Here is a 25,668-nt window from a genome sequence, read left to right on the forward strand (position 1 = left end):
AGCTTTCCTCTGGGAGGAAATTGTTCAAAAGAAATGATTTTATCTAAGCAGTCAACTTCCTATTTTCATTGTTTTTGTTTCATTTATCCCACCTTTTTGTACTAGGTTTAGTGTTTTGGCACCATATAGAGCCTCTGTTCTTGCCACTATATTTTAGTGTTTAATTTTGGTGTCCCACGTTAATGCCTTCTTCTTGAATATGTTTCTAGTGATCTGGAATGCGGTTCTTTTCTCTTTCTGTCTCTTTTATTTCGAGACATTCTTCCTCATTATTGTTTATGGTTAGCCATTCACCTACATATTTGAATGAATTGACTTTCTTGGTTCTGCTTTGATTTATGAGTAGTTTCTCCAAGGAACTTTTTACATTTGTTTTAAATTCTGTCTTTGTGAGAGAAATTTGTTAACTGACTTTTCTTGGTTGCTTAATTAGGTTTTTATTTGGATTTTCACATTTTCAGGTGTGGCTGTGATCAGGGCAATGTCATCTGCAAATGCCAAACAATCTACATAGAAGCTATCCTTTCAGTTACCTAATTTGATACCTTTTGTATTGGATTTTCTCCACACTCTAATAGCTTTTTCCAGGACACAGTTAAAAAGTATATTCAACAACGTGTCTCCATGCCTGACTCCTGTTTTTATTTCAAAGCTTTTGGAGATTCTCTATCAATGGAATCAAATGATTTCACAAAATATACAAAGGTAACAGTTGTGTCTTTTTTCTCATTTCAGGGATGGTTTTTAGATTGCAGATCTGTTCAGTGCATGATTTATTTTCCTGAAAACCTCCTTGATATTCCCCTATTTGTAGGTGTAGTTGATGTTCTGCCCAACTGAGTAGTACTTTAGATATAATTATTGGGATCTGTTTTAGGGCCTTTCTTGTGCAGAGGGTTTGATGATTGTGTAAATCTTCAAAATATTTTGCTATTATGTCACAGTTATCCTGCTGAGATTTGGCCATTTGGTTAGTTTTTGCACTTACTAGTTGCAGTGTTGGTGGTATAAATTTGATGAGTTGTTTCTTGTTTGAAATCTTTATTGATTTTATGTAGCTCATTCTTGATGAACAGCTTCCCCCCCCCCCCCCCTCTCTCTCTCTCTCTCTCTCTCTCTCTCTCTCTCTCTCTCTCTCTCTTAAAAATTCTAGCGACTTCTCTTTTGTAGGAGGTTTTCTCTGCTTTCCTGATTTTTGTTTGATTTCCACTTCTCCCATTATTTCTGTCTTTCTTGTAGAGCTTCGTCACAGTGATCATTCTGCCATGTCTGTTTTTTTTACATTTGGCAGGTGGTGCCATTCTGACTGCTGTTCGGTGATGCCATTTCTAAGATCATCCCATGCTTGAAAGTCCTCATTTTGAAGTCCTCCTTTTAATTTTCCTGGCTGCAGTGTATCATGGTCGTATTCTGAATCTTAGTTTGTCTTTTGCGTTTCCTGTGTACTTCAGGCTTAATTCTAAACTTAGCTACAGAATGTAGTGATCCCATTTATATTTTTGGCTTTCGTAACTCTTGACATTCATTATTTCCTTATGACTTACTGCTTATTGATGTGTGCTGTAGCTGTTTTTCCCCACATATTGGGTTTGGTGACACTCATGTTGTTAGCTTCTTAGGTTTTCTCTCAAATCTCTCAATATCAAGTTATGACTATATTGTAGTTATCACTTAGTTCTATCAGTCCTTCCCTGGTTCTGTTGGGACACTTGTGAGCAGAATGTTTACCAACAGTTTTCCTATATTCTCTCTCTTTTCCAGTTTGTGCATTAAAGTTGCCCAGTAGACTAATAATGTGTTTTGAAGGTATTTTACTCATGTAGTTATCAGCTTTCTCCCAATATTCAACTACATTATGACTGGTTTTCTTCTGGTTTTTATCGTATGTTGGGGCATTGATATTTAGAATTGTGTACAATTTGTTTGTGGATTTAAATGTTAGAGAGGAAGTTCTTTCGTCAGTTGGGTCAAAACTTACTGTTGAGTCAATTATTTTCTTAGAGATAATGAAATCACTGCCAAAAATGGGTGCATCTTTCAGAATCTTGCTGCTGGACTTACTCTTATAGATTCTGTATCCATTTGATTCTAAAGGTTCATTGTCCATGTACTGAGTTTCTTGTACAGCTATAATCTTGTTCTTTTTATATAAGATCTATTATTGTTTTTAGTTTTCCAAGCTTAATGAGAGATTGGACATTTACTGTTGCTATATAGTTTATTTGCTTTGATTTAATTTTGTGTGTGCGATCTTCAGGGTGCTCTGATTCACCCAAAACTATGTTGTGGTCTCCTAGAATCTGAATGACTACTTCGCACCTTTACCAATGGGCTTGGTGGATGATTAATCTCCTGAAGTATTCTGATTGCATAAAGCCTTCTAATCCAATTGGTTTTTGTTTCAGTAATTAGATTGTGCTAGTTGGGTTCACATTTTTTGAAGGTAAGATATGCAGGAAACGGCTGCACCTCACATGGTGAACAGACACCTACCAGGGAGCTGCTCAATATCAAATGGACACTTCTGGATTTAGCTTCCTTCCAAGACTGTTTAAGGTTGCCTCTTCACCATACCGGAGTCCATATCTTCTGCTGTTGATACTATTGAGATCTTCGTCGTACCCTGACAAGGGACCCTAAGATACTATCACCCAGACCTGGTGAACCGAGGTTTTTTTAAATGGGGTGTTACTTCTCCCCCTTCTCCTTTCTCAACCGGGCTTAGGACCGGCTGTGGTGCAGTTTGATTAGTTTGTGCTAATCAGATTCACCTCGTACTTTTGAAGGGAAGAGGTATAGGAAATGGCCACACATCACATGGTGAACAGATGCCTACCAGGAAGGTGCTCAATATGAAACAGATGCTTCTGGATTTAACTTCTTTCCCAGACCGGGTAAATTTGCTATTTTATCATACCCTCTGGAATTTTTTGATTTTAAGGATTTTATGGTGAACATTATTTTTGCTGGGGTGCTGCTGGGGTGGGGAGGGTCATATTCGTGTTACTGAAAGTTATGTCTAATGTCTGGTCTGAGGCACTCCTTGGTAGTATCTACTGAACCTGACAACCCCATCTCTTCAGTAACAGTTATGAAATGTTTGTTAAAATTATTTGCTACACTGGCCACATCTGTTACCAATGTATCATTTATTCTTAATGCAATTTGCTCCTCTTAATGTCTGGTTCTACCGGTCCCCACCTTCATATATCATCCCACATTGTCTTAATGTTGTTATCTGATGAGATTATTTTTTTCTTGTAATATATTTGCTTTGATATTCCTATTACCACTACAATCTTTAGTATTTTGCAGTATCTTGTAATGTACTGTATCATCAATGACAGAGCTGTGTCTGACTGACAGATAATGTTTTCTTTTGTTTTAGAAAATACCTATATTCCTTGAGTAGTCTATGGTTTATTTGTTGACTTTGGCCTCATCAGCATTAGTTTTTGGTGAAACGAGTATTCAAATAATGTAAATAATATTTTAATAAAAGTTTTGTATTTTTCTATGGGTGGGAGTGTGGTTCCTGTATAATCACATTTCCATCTCCTTCCTTTTTTGAAGATGGATTATATGATACCTTTTGTCCGATGTACTGGGACTTTTCCTTATTTCCCAGTGATGTTTATTACCCTATAAGTGGAGCTTTTTGCCATGTAACTACTTCTCTCTTTTTCAGAATGTCTAACTTTCCCAGTTCTTTCTCTGGTAGATCCATTCCAATATCTATCTGTACTATACCTCTTGTCTCTTTTTAGATGTCTTCAAATGCCTCCAGACAGTGGTTCCATCTTCTTTTTCCAGAGCTTTTATTGGAGTAAATGTATTTCCTGTATTTTTCACCATTCTGTACAGCAATTTGTTGTTCGTTTTACAGTCTTCTTCCAGCTTCACAGAAAAGTCTCCCCCAACATTTTTCTTCTTTTGACTTACTCTCTTTGCTCTCAGTTTAAAGTCTCTCTACTTTTTCATCAGTGCTTTGTTCTGCATCCTTCTGCTTCTTCTTTTTCTCTTTATCCCTTTCTTTTCTTGCTGTGTCTTCTTGGATGACACAATGAAATAATAATTAATGTGTCTATTTACCTTTCATTGTTGTACTCATTTTTCCCACATTGTCTATTGCAGCGCCCACAAAGACTTGGTTGGCTCTTTTACCTGTCCAGTCTCCTTCTCCAGTTCCTGTTAAATTTCTAGACAGAGAGTCACAAATCTGTTTTTGTTGTTCTTATTTTTCTCAGATTTTATCTTGGATTTGCATTTGTTTCTGCCTTTTGCGCACAGGTAATTCTCACAGTGGCTGTTAAGTGCCTGTGGAAGAACTAAATACTATAATATTTGGTACAAAGACTTGATAGGTGACCTCAACATAAAGAAATTTAACATAGTGCACAGAAATAGATGAAAAGACTTATCTTTATATTATACAAGGTGTTCCTAGATGAATGTTCTATATTCGGGTACATCATGGGAGGAACAATCATTCAAAGCAAAGAAGTCCAGTAAACCTGGGCTTTAAAATGCATACCATAAATTTTTGCTACTGTGACACACATCTCTTCCACTGAACAAGAGCACATAGCAGCACCTAAGGTATGCTCTTGAGAATCCATGTTTACTGGACACTTTTTCCTTGTTTTGGTCCATATTACATCTCTCAAAATATTCAAATCAAAGAGCTTTCAGTGGAAGACATATTTGTTTCATGGTATCAAAGATGTAGTGCTCATAGCATTTAGGATGTACATTTTAGAGTCCAAGTTTGTTAGACTTTTTTGCTCTGAGTGATTGTTCCTGTCGTACCTCTGAATATTAATTACTCCTTCTGTGACACAATGTGTAACAGTGGCAAGCAATCACCGAATTCAGTTAAATTATCAAATAATTAGGATGACGCATCAGAATTGATTTGTTGTGGAATATCCATGAAAAATGTCTTGAGGAAGACTGATTCCCTACTGATTTGCATTTGAAGGCTCTTGAGGATTTTTTTTTTTTTGCTATTTGGGCAGAAAAATAACTGATGATGATCAAACAGAGAAAATATAAAATGCAGACTGTCAACAGCAATAAAATATTTCTAAAAAAGAGATATTTGCTAGCATCAGATGTAAATTTAAATGTTACAAAACCTTTCCTGATGGTATATATCTGGAGTGTAACTGTATGGAAGCAAAACTTAGGCAACTAGCAGTTAAGGCAAGAAGAGATGATGATACCAGCTGTTGAAATATGGTGCAACAGAGATATGCTTAAGATTAGCTGGGTAAATTGAATAGCTGATGATCGCATACTGAACGAAGTTGAGGAAAAAAAGAGAAATTAATGGCACAATCTGACAAACAGAAAGAATTGGTTAATGGTACACATTCAGTGGTATCAATGGATCATCAGTTTGGTAATTGAGGAAAGAGTGGGAGATAAAAGTCATAGAGGAAGACCAGGGCTCAAATACAGTAAGCAGAGTCAAAAAGGATGTAGGTTGTGGTGGTTACGCAGAGATGAAGAGAGTTTCAAAGGGTAGACGGACTATAATTCATCCATGAAAAAGGTTGCTTACAAAACTCATGTCCAACTGCTTCTCGAGTATTGTTAGTCGGTCAAAGACCCTTGCGTATAGTAGAGTTGCCGAAAGAAGATTCCTGACAGCTTACAGCACTGTTGCCAGCTTTTAGGTGGGAAATGCAAATGACTGCAAGCAATAATAGTAGTCAGCCATGTGCTTGCGGGTTTTCTACCAAGTTGCTGTGTCCATTGTACACACTTTACTTTGATGTTCAGCTCAGCTGTCTTCTTCAGGTGCTGCAAACTTTGTTGTTATGTGTACCTGCATGCCTATACACTAACTAGTCTATAATAGCAAAATTCCTAGCACCTGACAATGATGACTGGGTTGGTTCTCGAAATATTGTGCATAAAATGGAAAAAACTCGGTACAACATCCAGAAGCATATAATCAATAAATCAGCCCAAGAAAATGTGGAAAATGTGAGAGATCAGAAATCAGTAGTCATCTACAGAGCTGTGATTCAGACTTGTTAGCATGTTACAAATGGGTTAGCGATCCATTTCAAAATGCTCTCTCAACTGTTGAAGAAGAAATCTTCATAGACTTCTCAGCAAGTGGCGAAATCAAGAGACAGTTTGTAAATAAATCGCTCTTTGAATTTTGAGCTGTGTTGGATGATGAGTAGTCTGCATTGAAAAGAACAATGTTTTGAAGACTATCACCACTTTCAGCATCCTATATTTGCAAAACTGGATTTTCTGCATTGGCAGCTTTGAAGGCCAAATATATGTCGGCTGCTTTGGAGACGAAACATAGATCTCAGCTAAACGTAGAACAACAACTCAGACAGTCTATTGCTAATGTTAAACCTGTCTTCAAAAAACTTTGCTGTGCAAGCCAGAACCAGAGGAGTTACTAATTATTATTATTATTAAACTTATTTTTAATTTAGTACTGAGAAGTTAAATACACTATTGGTATTAAATGGACTGTGCAGTACTGATACAGCCCTAGTTATAAGTGCTTTATGTCACTGTAAATTTGAATTCTGCTTTTTCATGATGGCAGAATGTATTTTGCTTTGCCTTCCTTTCAGTAAATTAATAAGTCTGTGAACTCATATTTGTTTCTTTTCAGTAAGGACCCCCCCCCCCCTCCCATTTAGCGTTATCATACCCCCTAGGGGTGGGGAAGTGTGGGAGGTGCGCCAGACAGGTTGAGAATTGCTGCCATAGAGACATACACAAAATCATGTTGTGTAAAAAAAAAAAAAATGAAGAAGCACTGTAAAATTCATCACAGAATAGTTTACTCAGTTCTGGAACATCACCAAACTGCGGAAACATCTCCTGTAGGAATCACTACAGGAAAATAGTTGCAGATAACATGAAAAATTACATGTAAAACTTTGAGAGCATCCAAGTCAAAAGTGTTACTTCTTTCTGTGTTCACACTACATACTCATCATAGCTATAAAACTGGAGAAATTCAGGCTTACGCAGTGGTGTGCTTAGAATCATTCTTTCCAAGTGCCACCGACAAATGCACTGAAGGAGGTTAATTGTATTATAAAACAAATAATTGTGCCCTTGCCACATGTCATACAGTGGCTGGTGGAATGCACATATGTGTGCTGTGTCCTTGATTATAAAGTGTCAGTTGTATCATGCACTTAGCTATGTGTTGCCCTGTCTGTTTTCTTTCTTCTTGTTGTCTGGCCTAATCGAAATAAGCTTTCGAAGTGCTGTTACCAGGCTTTTGGTCAAAATCTGGCATCAGCTGAGGTGGTGATTAAGTTGAAGAGATTCACATTTCTTGTAAATCAGATGCCCTGCAACCTTTAGGTGTTGTAAGAGTATCATTTTGGGACCATTCCATGCAAATCTATATGTACCTGTGTGACCATAATGTATTTTGATGAAATTTTATGTGGACATTAGCACACATTCCCAATAAACATTGATTAAGTTTCTTGATCGCCAATTTAATAGTCGCAGAGATATAGCCATTTGTTTGACCCCATAACACAGCTTTCAGCAGTGCATCCCTGAGTTTTCGGTAACTTTGAGACACATCTTTGTCAATATTTTCTTGAAAGGAGCAAAAGTAGGCCATCTTGTACAACCTTTTGCACTGTCTGGCATGGAGTAATAAAGAGAGATTTCATAAGCAAATTTCACACAGATAATTTGAGGCAAAGTCATCAAAAAATACCCTCAGCAAAAGTGTGAAGTTTAACTTTTTATGTCTATGAAAGTACATGTTTGATAAACCTGCAACTTTACATGTGATAACTTACACCACAAGGTCCTTGAATGTAAAATTTATTTAATTTTCCTACTGCTTTCCAGTAGTTTACAAACTGTAGGCAAAATGACAATTTTTGCAAAAATGCCAGAAATTGGTATTTTCAGCCCGCTGAAAAAAAAAGAAAAGCAGTTTTCTGCAATCTCTTTTAAACCATTTTCATTATAAAAGCCATTTTATAAATCACATAAAACTAGATATTGTTTTATAATGCGAGTATATAAAGCCCTAAAATATAAAGACAAGATGAAGGTGTGAAGGTGCAATGAAAATATGCCCATCATCTACTAGAACTCAATTTGATCTGACATTTTTTTATTATGTTCTACAGTAATTTAATACTCTCTGGGGAAGGCAATATCAAAAAAATCTTGTTGAATAGAAAGTGAGCTTCACTCAGAAGTACTTGAAAAAGTGCAAAAACGAAGAGCATCTTTTGTTGTGGCTCATCATGACATATTTCAGCCAGTTTGTTTGCTGTAATAACTAACAAATCAAATTAGTTACGAACTTCAAAAATTAACTATGCATTCCCAAGGCACTGGAGATCAGATAGTAAAATTTTTGCTGAATTGCTACAACACACATTCTATAAACTGTCTTCAAGCTTTGCACCCTTGTTGGATGTATAAATTTTGGTGAAGTTCATATCAGTCTGCGGACAGATTTTTGGAAAAGGATTCATGTTAATGAGAATTTTGAATAAGCCTTTTTATTTTGTGATGATTTTAAACTGCTAGTTAAATTCCATTCTATAACACATTTTGTATCCACATAGTTTTTGGTTTTTGTGGGGCCATGACCAAAGCTGTGCAAATGGTGGTTTCCTATATGATATGATGCAAAGTGTGACCAAGGACTTGTTTCCATAGGGTCTCAAGGCTGATGGTACATTCCTTTAAGTGTCCTGGGCCAAAGCTAGATTAAATTTATTTTTTTTTAATTTGTAGACAATGTTGACTGGAATACTCTCTTTCAAATTCTGAAGGTGGCAGGGGTAAAATACAGGGAGCGAAAGGCTATTTACAATTTGTACAGAAACCAGATGGCAGTTATAAGAGTCGAGGGACATGAAAGGGAAGCTGTGGTTGGGAAGGGAGTGAGACAGGGTTGTAGCCTCTCCCCGATGCTATTCAATCTGTATATTGAGCAAGCAGTAAAGGGAACAAAAGAAAAATTCAGAGTAGGTATTAAAATCCACAGAGAAGAAATAAAAACTTTGAGGTTTGCCGATGACATTGTAATTTTGTCAGAGACAGCAAAGGACTTGGAAGAGCAGTTGAACAGATTGGACAGTGTGTTGAAAGGAGGATATAAGATGAACATCAACAAAAGCAAAACGAGGATAATGGAATGTAGTCGAATTAAGTCAGGTGATGCTGAGGGAATTAGATTAGGAAATGAGGCACTTGAAGTAGTTAAATAGTTTTGCTATTTGGGGAGCAAAATAACTGATGAGGGTCGAAGTAGAGAGGATGTAAAATGTAAACTGGCAGTGGCAAGGAAAGCATTTCTGAAGAAGAGAAATTTGTTAACATCGAGTATAGATTTAAGTGTCAGGAAGTCGTTTCTGAAAGTATTTGTGTGGAGTGTAGCCATGTATGGAAGTGAAACATGGACGATAAATAGTTTGGACAAGAAGAGAATAGAAGCTTTCAAAATGTGGTACTACAGAAGAATGCTGACAGATTAGATGGGTAGATCACATAACTAATGAGGAGGTATTGAATAGAATTGGGGAGAAGAGGAGTTTGTGGCACAACTTGACAAGAAGAAGGTATCAGTTGGTAGGACATGTTCTGAGGCATCAAGGGATCACCAATTTAGTACTGGAGGGCAGCGTGGAGGGTAAAAATCGCAGAGGGAGACCAAGAGATGAATACACTAAGCAGATTCAGAAGGATGTAGGTTGCAGTAGGTACTGGGAGATGAAGAAGCTTGCACAGGATAGAGTAGCATGGAGAGCTGCATCAAACCAGTCTCAGGACTGAAGACCACAACAACAACAACAACAACAACAACAACTTTTTTATTTTTTATTTTATTTTATGTATTTGTTTTTTTATCTTAAGCTTAATGTTTACTCCATGAGGTTGCATTAATTTACTGTTGAATATCACAACGAAAACTAATTGCCAGCCAGATGTTGTCACTGATGGAGCTGGAATAACTGGAAAAATGTGCTGTTTTGAAACCCAGCACTTGTCACTTCTTGATGGCTTACAAAATGAATTGACTAGCCCATGTGGGTGTACAGTGCTTGTCAATGTGTCCTTCTACTCAGTGGAAGTCTTATGGAAGTTACCAGTCAACCACTTAGTCATAAATGGGTGCAGCATATTGTCCTGGCTGGAGGCCCAATTTTAATGTACTTCCTTCAATACTGTACCTGATCTTGGCCAGAAAAAAGTGGTTCTTTGATCAGTGGGTAAAAAACATAGATTTTCTATAGTTTCTCATAGTGTATGCTTTTGTGATGCTTTATTTTCTAGAATTTCTTCTTTTCTGATAAAGCAAATTTAATGCAATTAATGCTTTCAGTGCAGAAAGTGGAACAGATCTGTAGAATTTTCCCATTAACTGGTCCTTGCAAACTTGCTCTTGCTACTAATATCTTTGTTTTACCTCCAATCCCATCACAAAGTGATTTTCCATGACTCATAAAAAAATCTATTCTGCCTTCATTGCAGAGTACCTTTTACAATAGAAAAAATAGAGAAAATTAATTGATTAATTAACTTATTTTAAAGTTTTGTGTTGGGTGCTGGAACCATCATTGAAACAATAGGCAGAAATTTGAGCGAACTGGTTTTTACATTTTTCATCAGCTGCTTGGCGAAAGCATGAATATTAATTGTGTAATGTTGCAGTCACTGACAATGAAAACAAAAAAACTCATAAGTTCTACCTTTTGATTTTCGGAAAAAAATATGTGACATGAGCAATTGATGCTTGGCTATTCTCCCTGTGGAAGTCTTGCGCTATGTCCTGAACAATGAATGAATAATTTCCCGTAAAATCTGTTAGGGCAATAAGCTCGTCTTCCTTTACATCAAATTTAAGGGCTTTAAGATGTTTGATAATGTAATTGTGGCATGACAGACCCAAAATAATTGTTCCTGCTTCAGGGAATTCATCAGCTGTGTGGATCATGCTGTATAACATAGCTAGCAACAGCTTCTGGTGCAAGACTCTCTGAAAACGAATCGTTGCCTGGAAAGGTCAAGGTGATGGTATATCGATGCAAAGTGAAACTGTATGCTCCCCCTCCTATGCAGTACTACATATGCATGATATTCAGGAGCATGTCCTCACTTTGCAGTGCCATCCCCGTCTTTAGGGATTGTGGGCATCCCTTGCACATGAACACTTCTTGTGCCCCTCCACCTTGTTCACTGGACTGCACTGTCTTCCAAAGAGAAAAGAAGATTCAAGAATACAAGACTCTTGACTGACTCACATATCAAGAGACCAAGGGGAAAACTGATCATCTATGTCCTACACATGTGATGGTGATTTATGCTGTGGCTGCGATGATTCCATCATGTCTAGTGATTGCACCGTTGCCCTATGTGTCTTTTCATCAAGTACTCGGGGCCACTTGATTGCATGTGGTTGCAAGTCCTCCTCCTACTGCTTCCTCCACACCTCTTTTGGGAGCATCAACTCCCCACTCGTTGGGGATTTCCATCACCAACCTTCGGCCAGAGAAGCAATGCCCTCCTTTGGCATTTCTTACCAGGTAGGGATGCTCCCTTCCCAGGAATCTGCAGATCCATGATGAGATACCAGCCACAGGTTGTGAGTTGTAGGACTTTGTGTTCCTCCTTTGCCCCAGAATATGGGGCATACAAGCTCTCGTAGACAGCAAAATCATATAAGAAGGAGGTGGAGGAGGAGGAGGAGGAGGAGGAGGACAAGGACAAAGACAAGGACAAGGCACAAGAAGGAAGAGGTTGTGGTGGCCATGTGCCACCAGGCTCTGCCTGTTCCGCCTCTGTCCCTGGTGTCTATGGTCTCGCAACCCCTCCCCCCTCTCCCCCTCCCTCCCCCCTCCCCCCTTCCCCACCCCCCTCCCTCAAAGACACACACACACACACACACACACACACACAGTGTGTTTCCACAACTTTTTGTACTATCGTCCACGACTACTGGGGCTATTTTAAAAATCATGCTACTACAGAAGAGTGTTGGCATTGTTTGCACATATGTTCTGGTCTTTGTCTACAGTGAACAGATGCCCCTTGATACAACTTTGGCGACTTGAGGATGTCTCTGGAATTTCCCGTCTGTAATGTGTATCTCCCTCTCAACAATGAAGGTTTGCTGGACACCCTGGAAATGTTATGCACTTTCACAGGGTGTGTAGGGGTTTTTGTTGATAACATGCCCCCTCCCCCTTCCTCTCCAGCTGTAGTGAAGCCGACTTCCTGCAAGGCAGAAAACATGAAATTCAGATCAGCACTCCAAAAAACCCCCCCCATGAACCATGGACCTTGCCGTTGGTGGGGAGGCTTGCGTGCCTCAGCGATACAGATGGCCGTACCGTAGGTGCAACCACAACGGAGGGGTATCTGTTGAGAGGCCAGACAAACATGTGGTTCCTGAAGAGGGGCAGCAGCCTTTTCAGTAGTTGCAGGGGCAACAGTCTGGATGATTGACTGATCTGGCCTTGTAACATTAACCAAAACGGCCTTGCTGTGCTGGTACTGCGAACGGCTGAAAGCAAGGGGAAACTACAGCCGTAATTTTTCCCGAGGACATGCAGCTTTACTGTATGATTAAATGATGATGGCGTCCTCTTGGGTAAAATATTCCGGAGGTAAAATAGTCCCCCATTCGGATCTCCGGGCGGGGACTACTCAAGAGGACGTCGTTATCAGGAGAAAGAAAACTGGCATTCTACGGATCGGAGCGTGGAATGTCAGATCCCTTAATCGGGCAGGTAGGTTAGAAAATTTAAAAAGGGAAATGGATAGGTTAAAGTTAGATATAGTGGGAATTAGTGAAGTTCGGTGGCAGGAGGAACAAGACTTTTGGTCAGGTGATTACAGGGTTATAAATACAAAATCAAATAGGGGTAATGCAGGAGTAGGTTTAATAATGAATAAAAAAAGAGGAGTGCGGGTTAGCTACTACAAACAGCATAGTGAACGCATTATTGTGGCCAAGATAGACACAAAGCCCATGCCTACTACAGTAGTACAAGTTTATATGCCAACTAGCTCTGCAGATGATGAAGAAATTGATGAAATGTATGATGAGATAAAAGAAATTATTCAGGTAGTGAAGGGAAACGAAAATTTAATAGTCATGGGTGACTGGAATTCGTCAGTAGGAAAAGGGAGAGAAGGAAACATAGTAGGTGAATATGGATTGGGGGGAAGAAATGAAAGAGGAAGCCGCCTTGTAGAATTTTGCACAGAGCATAACTTAATCATAGCTAACACTTGGTTCAAGAATCATAAAAGAAGGTTGTATACCTGGAAGAATCCTGGAGATAGTAATAGGTATCAGATAGATTATATAATGGTAAGACAGAGATTTAGGAACCAGGTTTTAAATTGTAAGACATTTCCAGGGGCAGATGTGGATTCTGACCACAATCTATTGGTTATGAACTGCAGATTGAAACTGAAGAAACTGCAAAAAGGTGGGAATTTAAGGAGATGGGACCTGGATAAACAAAGAACCAGAGGTTGTAGAGAGTTTCAGGGAGAGCATAAGGGAACAATTGACAGGAATGGGGGAAAGAAATACAGTAGAAGAAGAGTGGGTAGCTCTGAGGGATGAAGTAGTGAAGGCAGCAGAGGATCAAGTAGGTAAAAAGACGAGGGCAAATAGAAATCCTTGGGTAACAGAAGAAATATTGAATTTAATTGATGAAAGGAGAAAATATAAAAATGCAGTAAATGAAGCAGGCAAAAGGGAATACAAACGTCTCAAAAATGAGATCGACAGAAAGTGCAAAATGGCTAGAGGACAAATGTAAGGATGTAGAGGCTTGTCTCACTAGGGGTAACATAGATACTGCCTACAGGAAAATTAAAGAGACCTTTGGAGAGAAGAGAACCACTTGTATGAATATCAAGAGCTCTGATGGCAACCCAGTTCTAAGCAAAGAAGGGAAGGCAGAAAGGTGGAAGGAGTATATAGAGGGTTTATACAAGGGCGATGTACTTGAGGACAGTATTATGGAAATGGAAGAGGATGTAGATGAAGATGAAATGGGAGATAAGATACTGCGTGAAGAGTTTGACAGAGCACTGAAAGACCTGAGTCGAAACAAGGCCCCGGGAGTAGACAACATTCCATTAGAACTACTGATGGCCTTGGGAGAGCCAGTCATGACAAAACTCTACCATCTGGTGAGCAAGATGTATGAGACAGGTGAAATACCCACAGACTTCAAGAAGAATATAATAATTCCAATACCAAGGAAAGCAGGTGTTGACAGATGTGAAAATTACCGAACTATCAGTTTAATAAGTCACAGCTGCAAAATACTAACGCGAATTCTTTACAGACGAATGGAAAAACTGGTAGAAGCGGACCTCGGGGAAGATCAGTTTGGATTCCGTAGAAATGTTGGAACACGTGAGGCAATACTAACCTTACGACTTATCTTAGAAGAAAGATTAAGAAAAGGCAAACCTATGTTTCTAGCATTTGTAGACTTAGAGAAAGCTTTTGACAACGTTAACTGGAATACTCTCTTTCAAATTCTGAAGGTGGCAGGGGTAAAATACAGGGAGCGAAAGGCTATTTACAATTTGTACAGAAACCAGATGGCAGTTATAAGAGTCGAGGGGCACGAAAGGGAAGCAGTGGTTGGGAAGGGAGTGAGACAGGGTTGTAGCCTCTCCCCGATGTTATTCAATCTGTATATTGAGGAAGCAGTAAAGGAAACAAAAGAAAAATTCGGAGTAGGTATTAAAATTCATGGAGAAGAAGTAAAAACTTTGAGGTTCGCCGATGACATTGTAATTCTGTCAGAGACAGCAAAGGACTTGGAAGAGCAGTTGAACGGAATAGACAGTGTGTTGAAAGGAGGATATAAGATGAACATCAACAAAAGCAAAACGAGGATAATTGAATGTAGTCAAATTAAATCGGGTGATGCAGAGGGAATTAGATTAGGAAATGAGACACTTAAAGTAGTAAAGGAGTTTTGCTATTTAGGGAGTAAAATAACTGATGATGTTCGAAGTAGAGAGGATATAAAATGTAGACTGGCAATGGCAAGGAAATCGTTTCTGAAGAAGAGAAATTTGTTAACATCGAGTATAGATTTAAGTGTCAGGAAGTCGTTTCTGAAAGTATTTGTATGGAGTGTAGCCATGTATGGAAGTGAAACATGGACGATAACCAGTTTGGACAAGAAGAGAATGGAAGCTTTCGAAATGTGGTGCTACAGAAGAATGCTGAAGATAAGGTGGGTAGATCACGTAACTAATGAGGAGGTACTGAATAGGATTGGGGAGAAGAGAAGTTTGTGGCACAACTTGACTAGAAGAAGGGATCGGTTGGTAGGACATGTTTTGAGGCATCAAGGGATCACAAATTTAGCATTGGAGGGCAGCGTGGAGGGTAAAAATCATAGAGGGAGACCAAGAGATGAATACACTAAGCAGATTCAGAAGGATGTAGGTTGCAGTAGGTACTGGGAGATGAAGAAGCTTGCACAGGATAGAGTAGCATGGAGAGCTGCATCAAACCAGTCTCAGGACTGAAGACCACAACAACAACTCCAAAAAACATATATAGAACTGTTAGGAAAAAACTTCCTCAATTTGTCATGAAAACAGCTGTTTTGAACTATTTTGAATACCAGTTGACTAGAATATTCCTGTGGTTCTGGGAAGCACAGTTCTGCATGGTGTGATACAGCCCCTTTCAAACTGAGTCCATGCACTCCGCTTGCTTTGATGGTTTGAAAACACTCAGAACATGATCAGCATAGCACACTCAGTGTGTACACACCTTAATGCATTCATATATTATTTGTTTGGACACTTTTAAATTATAAGTAAGACTGGTAAACTAATCTCCAGTGACAAGAAACAGATATAGGCCTTTTATAATAAAAAAAAAAAATCTTTCAATATGTTAACCTCATTTTCTGTGGCCTGAGTAGGCCATCAGAATAGATGGTGAAGTTGTTGAATTCATAAAGAAAGTTGATTTTCATTTACAGCATTTTGCCACATCAGCTATATTTGCTGAAAAATTCTTTACATTTATCTCTAACTAGCAATTTATTCAAAACTTTTTTATGTTATGTTATATTCAGTTAGAAATGTATAATGGCCATTGTGAAGGGCTCACAACATTATAGGGGAGAGGAATCTTGTGAATCAATCAAACAGAATAAGATTTTTCTTTTTTTGGAAAATTCAATGTGATATGTATAAAGCTGATAGTTTCCATATCCACTCTTGTGTTGTGTATTTATTCTGCACAAAATAATATTATGTATTCTTTTGACACTACAATCTTTATAGTGTAATTCTTGTTTGTGCTATTTTCATCATTTAGGGATGTTCAGTGAAAATTAAAAAGAATAGCTTGTTATATCAGTTGCAGTATGCCTTACGAAGAAGAGAGATAATTATTACTACTAAAATTCTTTTACTCGAAGGAACAATAGAGTCGTCAGTTGCATTTTCTCTAGTGTTCCAGCAGATATTTGCAATTTGGTTTTTTAAATGTGTAGCTGTAGTCAGCCCAAATAAATACTGCTCATCACATCTTTCATGCAAAGCCCAATATGGACTGAATGCATCTGTTTGTTTCCCATTATAAACAAAATGACTTTTAAAGCAGAATGTTACATGCCCTTTCAACAGAGTGGCCCCAAATTAGTCTAGTGCAATATTTGTGTTATCTATGGACAGTAAAACACAAAAAATAATTATTTTTCCGTGGTAGTATAGTTTGTGGGCCGTGACATCTGTATATGAATATGAGTGCACACAACAGTTGATTTTTCTTGTGATGAAGGTTGTGAAACTCCATTATGCCATTGATCATATCGTCAACATAGAAATGCAGGAATGAGTAAATTTGTTGAATATCAGTTTATTTTGCTGGTCCCAACATGTTAGTAAAAAGGGGAGTGCACACAAGTCTTACAGTGTTTCCTTTGTTATGAAATTTGTCAGACTCAGGTATGCTATTGACCATTTCCTTCCATGACATATATTTCGAAGTGTTAGCTCGGGTACTGTTATAAGCATCTCATATTTTATATCTGTTTTATGTGTACTAAGGTTTGACTTGGTGACTGTACCAAGACTTCTAAGGTACTAATCGTAGTTTAAAATGTGACAATGTGTGCAGTGGAATAGTTGAGTAGAAGTTTGCAGACATAAATCAAGTAGACAATATGACATACAGTGGTTTTTGTATCATTTTACTGAGTGCTGTACATATATTAAATGTGGAATATTGTTTTTATTTTATGATGACTGTCTATGTAGTAGATCAGCTAAACACACTTAACTGAATTTGCTGCTCATTGTATCCTTCTTTTTTATTTTTGCTGGAAGGATGTATAGGTATCTTTCACATCTCCCCTTTCCCTCTTAAACATGCACTTTTTGTTAGTTATAATCTTTTAATACCAATTACTATTGCCATGGCAGTAGCTGTAGCTGTTTAAGTGTATAGTAATCATTTCATAATCAGAATAACAAAGTGATGACATCAAATTGTTTGCAGGAGAATTATCATAGCAACACCCTACAAGAGAATGTGTTTGGTTGTGCCTTTTTAATATTCAGAGCTGTCATATTTTTTTTACTATGTCAGATGTTGGTTGTCACAGTCCATTGTCAGTGATGTCTGGGGCTGCTGGTGACATAATTGCTACAGTTTGTTTACATTGTTTTTGTGTATGCATGTTCAATTTACACAACATAATGACTGAAGCTAGCAATTACAGTATGCAGAAAAGTGATGTGGCTATAATGACATTGCAAAGCTAACTCATCAGTACTCATTAACAGAGTGCATGAATGAACCCAGCAGGAAACTTACTAGCTCTTGCAGCCATGACTGTATTTTATGTACTGATAACAATGAATCAACCTTAGCGTCTTATTCCATGCTCAGTTGTCAGTCACTTTGTTATTCTGATTCAAATGTATAAGCAATTGCTTCAAATGTGTTACTTAGTATCCTCACACAGGCTATTCGTTTTGAACAGGTATGCCAATACACACACTCTAATCAGTCCGTCAAAACAGCGAGCTGCAATAAAAGATGGAGATAATAAACCGAAGCAGGTAATGTATAATTAATACATTAATTTGTTGCATTAATTTTTCTGTACTTTTATAAGTAGTTATCAATTTCCAACATTGCCATTATTTGGTTTATTTTCAGATCCATAGCTCAAAACCACCAACGAAAGAGGATGTTAATAAACGTCTCCACTCCACAGTTGTTGTGAAAAAGACACGAAGTCCAGATTTGAACTGGGAGAAGTGGGATCAGACAGACCTGGAATATGCAGATGAAAAAGCTTTGGAGAAAAGACGCCAGCTGCTGCAAAGAGAACTAGAGCTACAAATGAAAAGAGAGAAGGAGGAACAACAACGGCAAAAAAAGGACAAGAAACCAAAGAAGGTAGGAAATGGAATCTCTGTTTGTATCTTTTTAGATACGTGTTTTCTGGATGATGGAATGTAGATCATTATTCTGTGATTGGTAGCTGCATTTCTGTTGTATGAACTGTGGTCTCCTTATCAGGAAGACACAGTTTCTACTAAAAAGAGTTCCATTATGAAGTTGTCTAATTTCCTCTGGCAATTCAGAGATTTGTTGCAAAGTCTTCTGTGTGTAAAGAGAGACAATTTTTCAAAAGTATTTTGGTGTTGTTTAATGACAAGAATAACATTTTCATACTTTGCTTGTAATCTTTTACTATTTATAACTGATAGTTGTGATGAAAGAAATCACATGATGAACAAGCAACATGTCATTTTTAGGTGATTTGATGTGAATGCTCTCTGAAATACATGCAGTGACACACTGTAACAGGTGATGCTGGCTCCAGAAGAGTGTATAGAGTTTATGTAGGATTGATGGCATTGACAAGCACCCAGGTACACCAGAGCCATACCCGTCCCCATCCATGACTATCAAGTTTACTGTATTCTAGTTGCCATTTAGAGCAACCTGGTAGATACTTTATTAAAATGTTTTGTATGTGGTTAGCCTAACAGCACTCAGCTGTGCTAGTAGTCATATGGCTGGAAACCTACACTGAAATTTCTGCTTTAAAAGTGGTTGACCGATTGGGTAGGTTAATGTAGGTGTCGAAGTTCATTGGATACTGGTCTGCTGCCCTTACGTCTTTAGTCTGAAGAATACTTTGGTATAGTTTTCCACACAAGTCTGACCTGAGAAAGCCTCTTAATCTCTGCAAAAAACACTGCGACCTACAACCATTTGAACTTACGTACTGTATTCAGTGCTAGTGTACCTCAATTTTTACCTTCCACACTCCTTTCCATTACTAAGTTGATATCTCAGGATATGTCTTATCAACTGATACCTTCTTTTAGTTAAGTAGTGCCATGAATTTTTGTTTTCCCCGTTTCAGTTTTCCACCACCTCATTAGTTATTTGATCTATTCATATAATCTTCACCATTATTCTTTAGCTCCAAGTTTCAAAGCTTTTATTGTCTTCTAGTTTGAACTGTTTAGTGGTCACATTTCTCTGCCATAAGAGACTGCATTTCAAATAAATACTGCCATAAAAGACTTTCTATCACGTAAATTTATATTCAGTTTTAACAAATTTATCTTTTTCTTAAAAAATACTGTTCTTGCTACTGTGAGTCTACATTTTATATCCTCTCTATGTCAGCCATCAGCAGTTATATTGCTGTCCAAATAACAGACCTCATCAACCACATTTAGTGTCTCATTTCCTAATCTGATTCCTTGAGCATCATGTGATTTAATCCAGTTACCTTTGCTTTATTTTTTTGGTGTTAATCTTAAAATCTTTTATCAAAATGCTGTCTATTCCTTTCAGCTAATGTTATAAGTCCCTTCCCTTCTCTGATAGAAGTACGAAGTCATCAGCAAACCTCACAAAGTTTTATTTCTTCTCTCTGAACTTTAATTCCCTTTCACATTATCTCTTTGTTTCCTTTACTGCTTGCTCAACACACAAATTGAACAACACTATGGCGGATGTCAACCCTGGCTCACTCCCTCCACAAGTAATGCCTCCTTTATAAGTACTTCAACTCCTATAACTACACTCTGGTTTCTTTACAAGTTGTAGGTAATCTTCACTCACTTTGTTTTCATCCTGATATCCCTAGAGTTTCAAAGAGCATATTTCAGTCTGTGTGTTTGGAGCTTATGGGCACTCAACGCCGAGGTTAACAGTGCCTGTTTATTTCAGGTGGTTTTTATCAAAAGCTTATACTAAATCTACAGGTTCTATAAATTTATGTTTACCTTAATTTAACCAATCTTTTAAGGTATCACCAGTATTGTCTTGCAAGTTTTTACATTTCTCTGAAACAGAAACTAATATTCCCCAAGGTCGACCAGTTTTTTCGTGCTCCTGTTAATAATTCATGTAAATATTTTGTAACTGTGACTTATTAACCTGATGATAATTTTCACAACTGTCAGTAACTGCATTCTTTGAGACTGGAGTTACTAAATTCTTCTTGAAGTCCGAGGCTATTTTGTATATCTTGCATACCAGGTGGAACAGTGTTGTTGTGACTGGCTCTTTTGAGGACCTCAGTAATTCTATGGAAATGTAGTATACTCCAGGACCTTGTTTCCTCTTGGGTCTTTCAATGATCTATCAATTTCTTTTAACAGTATCACATCTTCCAGCTCATCTTCATCAACGTCCTCTTCCCTTTCCGTAATATTATCTTTAAGTCTTGTTTCCTTTGTGTTGCCCTTCTATGTATTCGTTCCGCCTTTTGGCCTTCCCCTTTTTATTAAGTACTAATTTACTGTCTGATTATTAATATTGATATTGGTGCTTCACTTTTCTACAAATGTTAAGGTTTTTTATATGCAGCATCTGTCTTTCCTATAATCATTGATGCTTCTACAGCATTGCATATCTCATGTAGCCATTCCTACTTTGTCATTTTACACTTTCTGTCAGTTTCATTTTTTAGATTTCTGTATTCCATTTTGCCTTCTCCACATGCTGTGTTACTGTGTTTTCTCTTTTGGCCCATTTAATTCCATATCTCATGAGATGTCCAAGGATTTCTAATGGTCCTTGTCTTTTTGCCTTGTTAATCTTCTGCTGGCCATCTAGCTACCTTTTTATCTTCTGTTATATTCCTTTCCTCTCTTTTGCTCAGTAGTTGCTTAATGTTCTTCTGAAACTCTTAGCAACCTTTGGTTCTGTTGACTTATTCAGGTCCCATCTCCTTAATTTTTTAGATTCTTGCAGTTTCTTCTGTTTCAATCTCCAGTTCATAATCAATAAATTATCTTCAGAGTCTGTATCTGTCCTGTTTTTCATTTAAAATATGGTTTTGAAATCTCTGTCTCAGCATTTTATAATCTCTCTGAAACGTTAGCTGTCTCTAGGTCTCCTTCATGCGTAGAAAACAGTTTCATGTTTCTTCGACTGAGCTATAGCAATGATTAAATTGTGAACTGTGCAAAATTCTACCATGCAGCTTCCTCTTTCATTTGTTTCACCCAGTCTGTTTTCTGCCAGTTTCCCCTTACTCTTATTTTTTGTACTATCAAATATCAGTCCCTCACCACAGTTAAACTTAACTATCCAAATAATTTCTTTTATCGCATCATACATTGCTCACATATCACTTGTGCAACTATTTCTAGAATATTGCTCAAGTGTGTGGGGCCCATGCCAAATAGGACTAACATGGGATATTAAATGTTGTACAAGTACATGATGAAAGACCCCCCCCCCCCCCCCCCCCCAGGATGCCGCTAACTTAATATTTATTTAAGAACAAAGCAAGAATAAAACACCGATTGAACAGATGCATTAGCAAAGGCATTAACTATGAATGTGCGGTAAGGCGCAGACAAAATAAAACATTTTTATCATTCATTTTTTTGTACAGTTGTTTTTTTGTTTTACGAGAGATAGTTAGACTTTCGAGTATGTAGCAGGACAACGTACTGTGATAGTGATCTATTCTATTGTATGAGTGAATAATACAAGGTTAAAGAACATATCAAGCATTTTTATTTATTGAGATAAAGGGAAGAGAAAAATGAAGAAAGTGGATTATTTTTGTGATTACGACAAGCACCGGTATCCCCGGAGTCCTCTGTTGCCTGCAACTTCAACAACGAGCGGAGTCCTATATTCAAGAAGAAATTAAGAAAAGCACAAACAAAGTTTTCAACAACACAATTATACAGGGTGTAAATTTTAAGTTGACAAGCCAGAATAACTTGAAAAGTAAGCTTCACATGAAAAAATGTGTAGAATCCAAAGTCGATTATTTTCGAGGGGGACATCTGCTGGTGCTAAAATTAGCCCGCCATCCCAGTCCCCTGGAGGTGGGGTGGGAGGTAACTTAAGCTTCACACGAAAAAATGTGTAGAATCCAAAGTTGATTATTTTCGAGGGGGACATCTGCTGGTGCTAAAATTAGCCTGCCACCCCAGCCCCCTGGGGGTGGGGTGGGAGGCAACTTTAAAATTTCAAATAAGAACCCCCATTTTTTATTGCAGAATCAGATTCTACATAAAAAACTATGTACATTTTGTCTTAAGCATTTGTTTTGATTTTTGGTAGTTAGGAATAAACTACAATGCCCTATGTATCACTCGCATAGGGATTGTGAGGATAAGATTGAAATAATTACAGCACACACAGAGGCATTCAAACAATCATTCTTTCCACACTCGATATGTGAATGGTATGGGAAGAAATGCTAATAACTAACGATGAGATGTGCCCCCTGCTGCACACTTCGTGGTGGTTTGCAGATTATGGATGTAGATTTGGCTGTAGATATTTCTACCTCTGTACTCTGCAATCCATCTTACGGTGTGTGGCAGAGGATATTTAGTGTACAACTGTCACTTCCCCCCTTTCTGTTCCAGTTGCACATTGTGTATGGGAAGGACAGTTGTTCGTAAGCTTTCATGTGAGTTTCGAATCTCTCTGATTTGGCCTTCATGTTCTTTTCACGAGATATTTGTAGAAGGAAATACTGGTTTGGTCATGTAGGACGATATGCTCTTGGAATTTCAACAGTAAAACTTGTTATGATGCACAATGTCTTCGTGTAATGTCTGCCAATGGAGTTGATTGAGTATCTGTGTGACATTTTTGGACTACTAAATGAACCTTTCATGAATCATGCTGCTCATCTTTGGCTCTTCTTTATTTCCTCTATCAGTCCTATCTGGTACATATCCGAGATTGATAATAACATTTTGGTATTAGTAGAATGAATGTTTTGTGTGCTACCTCCTTTGTGGGTGGCCTGCTCTTCCAGAGAATTCTTCCAATGAATCTCTGTCTAGCATTTGTCTTTCCTGCAATTTGTGTTATGTAGTGGTTCCACTGTATATTGCTTGTGCACATACTCCCAGATAATAAATTTATATACTATTTCCAGTGATTGTTTGACAGTCATGTAATCATGACAAGACAAGAAAATGCTTCCTGGAAGTCAAGGCACATATCTACCTGGGTGCTGGTATCTACTGCCGTTCTGGTTCTGTGGATTAACAGAGTGTACCAGGTTTCACACAATCTTTGTTTTCAGAACCCACAGTGATTCTTACAGAGGACATATTTGGTCTCTTAAAAAGTTTATGATATGCCAGCAAGAAATATATTCTGAAATTCCATAATAGACTGATGTTGGCAGTATAAGCCTATGGGTGTGTGCATCTGTTTGATGACTCTTCTTGAAAATGGGAATGACCTATGCAGTTTTTACAGTCATTGAAATGTTTTGCTCTTTCAGTGACCAATGGTACACTGATGCTAGAATAGCAGCAAAATCTTTTACATAAATTACTATATTTAGAATCATATAGGTATCCCACCTGGTCCAATTGCTTTTCATCTTTTGAACAATTCAGTAAAAATTTGTATCCTACAGTCACTTATTTCAGTATCTGTCAGTTTAACAATGTTATGAGAAGGAAATTCGCTACTCACCATATAGTTGAGATGCTGAGTTGCAGATAGGCACAACAAAAAGATTTCCACACTTTGGCCTTGGCCTACAATAGACACACATACTCAACTCACACACGCGACTGCAGTCTCAGGCAATTGAAACCACACTGGTTTTCCATTGTTTAATATCTGTGAGTTTTAAATTCATGCAGTCATTGATTGGAAGACCCAGAGTATCGTCATACTAAATGAAACGATTTTTGAAAAAGGAATTTAGTATGTAACATCTTTTCCTGGCTGTGCCAGTGTGCTGTTCCTGTAGCTATTGTCTTTAACAGGGCTGTCTCATAGGGGCAGGAGGCCTTCTTCAGTATGGTGGGTAGTGGTCTGGTCCTAAGAGGCTGGCTCAAGGTTGGATGATTTCTCCATGTTGATGTACAGAAACTTCTGAAGTGTGTTGTTGCTAAGTAGTAGTAATTTACAGAATCAATAAAGTTGAGCTGGAAATTTCGAATGAAAATATGTGCATTCGGCTCCTGATACTGATTGGCTGAAAGGCTTAAACATTATACAATTTTGTGTAGTGGTTTGGAGCTTGTGAAATTAAGGAATCGGTCGACAACCCTCATGGGGTTGAGGTAAAATGGGTGTCACTGTGTGGTGGAGTTTCTGTTTTAATTTAATTATTATTTCAGTACCCTCCCCCCCCCTCCCCAAACCTACCCTTCCCACCCCCATCCATGAACCACAGACCTTGCTGCTGAGGTGGGGTGCTGATAACCATACTGTAGGTGCAACCACAATGGAGGGGTATCTACGGAGAAACCAGACAAACATTTGACTTCTGAAGAGGACAGCAGCCTTTTCAGTTGTTGCAGGGGGCAACAGTCTTGATGACTGACTGACTTGACCTTGTAAAATCAACCAACAGGGCCTTGCTGTGCTGGTGCTACAAATGGCAGAAAGCAAAGGAAATTTTCCTCAGGGTGTGTACATCTCCTGTATGGTTAAATGATGATGGCATCGTCTTGTGCAAAATATTCAGGAGGTAAAATAGTTCCCAGGTAAAGTAGTCCCCCATTCGGGTCTCTGACCAAGGATTACTTGTGACAGTGTTGTCATAAGGAAAAATAACTCTGGCATTCTATGGACCAGAGTGTGAAATGTTAGATACTGTAACATGGTAAGTAGACTAGAAAACTTAAAAAGGGAAATGTGTAGGTAGGAGTTAGATGTAATGGGAATTAATGAAGTTGGGTGGCAGAATGAACAGGACTTCTGATCAAGTGAGTATAGGGTTATAAATATAAACGAAAATTGGAGTAGTGCAAGAGGAGTCTAAAAATGAATAAGAAAATAGAAATATGGTTGAGCTACTATGAACAATGTAGTGAACACATTCTCATAACAAGGATAGACAAGAAGCTAACATTCACCACTGTAGTACAAGTTTGTATTCCAATTAGCTCTGCAGATGATGAAGAGATTGAAAAAAAATTAGGATGAGATTAAAGGCATTATTCAGGCATTTAAGGAAAAGGAAAATTTAATTGTGAAAGGGGGCTGCAGTTTGATAGCAGGAAAAAGCAGAGGAGGAAAAATAATGAGAATATGAACTGGATTGAAACCTGGTAGAATTTTGCACAGAGCGTAATATAAATGTTGTTAGCACTCAATTTAAGAATCGTGAAGTTGAATATGTGGAAAAA

At 37.9% G+C, this 25,668-nt stretch overlaps 1 protein-coding gene across 9 annotated transcripts in view; it reads left to right on the forward strand.

The window, feature by feature from the left end:
* Positions 1-25,668, forward strand: part of LOC126236927 (zinc finger CCCH domain-containing protein 13-like) — a 264,568-nt gene that overhangs the window by 27,076 nt on the left and 211,824 nt on the right. For all 9 annotated transcript variants that reach the window (XM_049946596.1, XM_049946597.1, XM_049946598.1 and 6 more), the window contains exons 2-3: positions 18,036-18,114; positions 18,215-18,457. In XM_049946596.1, coding sequence (XP_049802553.1) covers positions 18,036-18,114; positions 18,215-18,457 — 322 coding nt within the window. The remainder of the gene's footprint in view (positions 1-18,035; positions 18,115-18,214; positions 18,458-25,668) is intronic.

Source organism: Schistocerca nitens, chromosome 2 (genome assembly GCF_023898315.1).
Source record: "Schistocerca nitens isolate TAMUIC-IGC-003100 chromosome 2, iqSchNite1.1, whole genome shotgun sequence".
NCBI classification, from domain to species: domain Eukaryota; kingdom Metazoa; phylum Arthropoda; class Insecta; order Orthoptera; family Acrididae; genus Schistocerca; species Schistocerca nitens.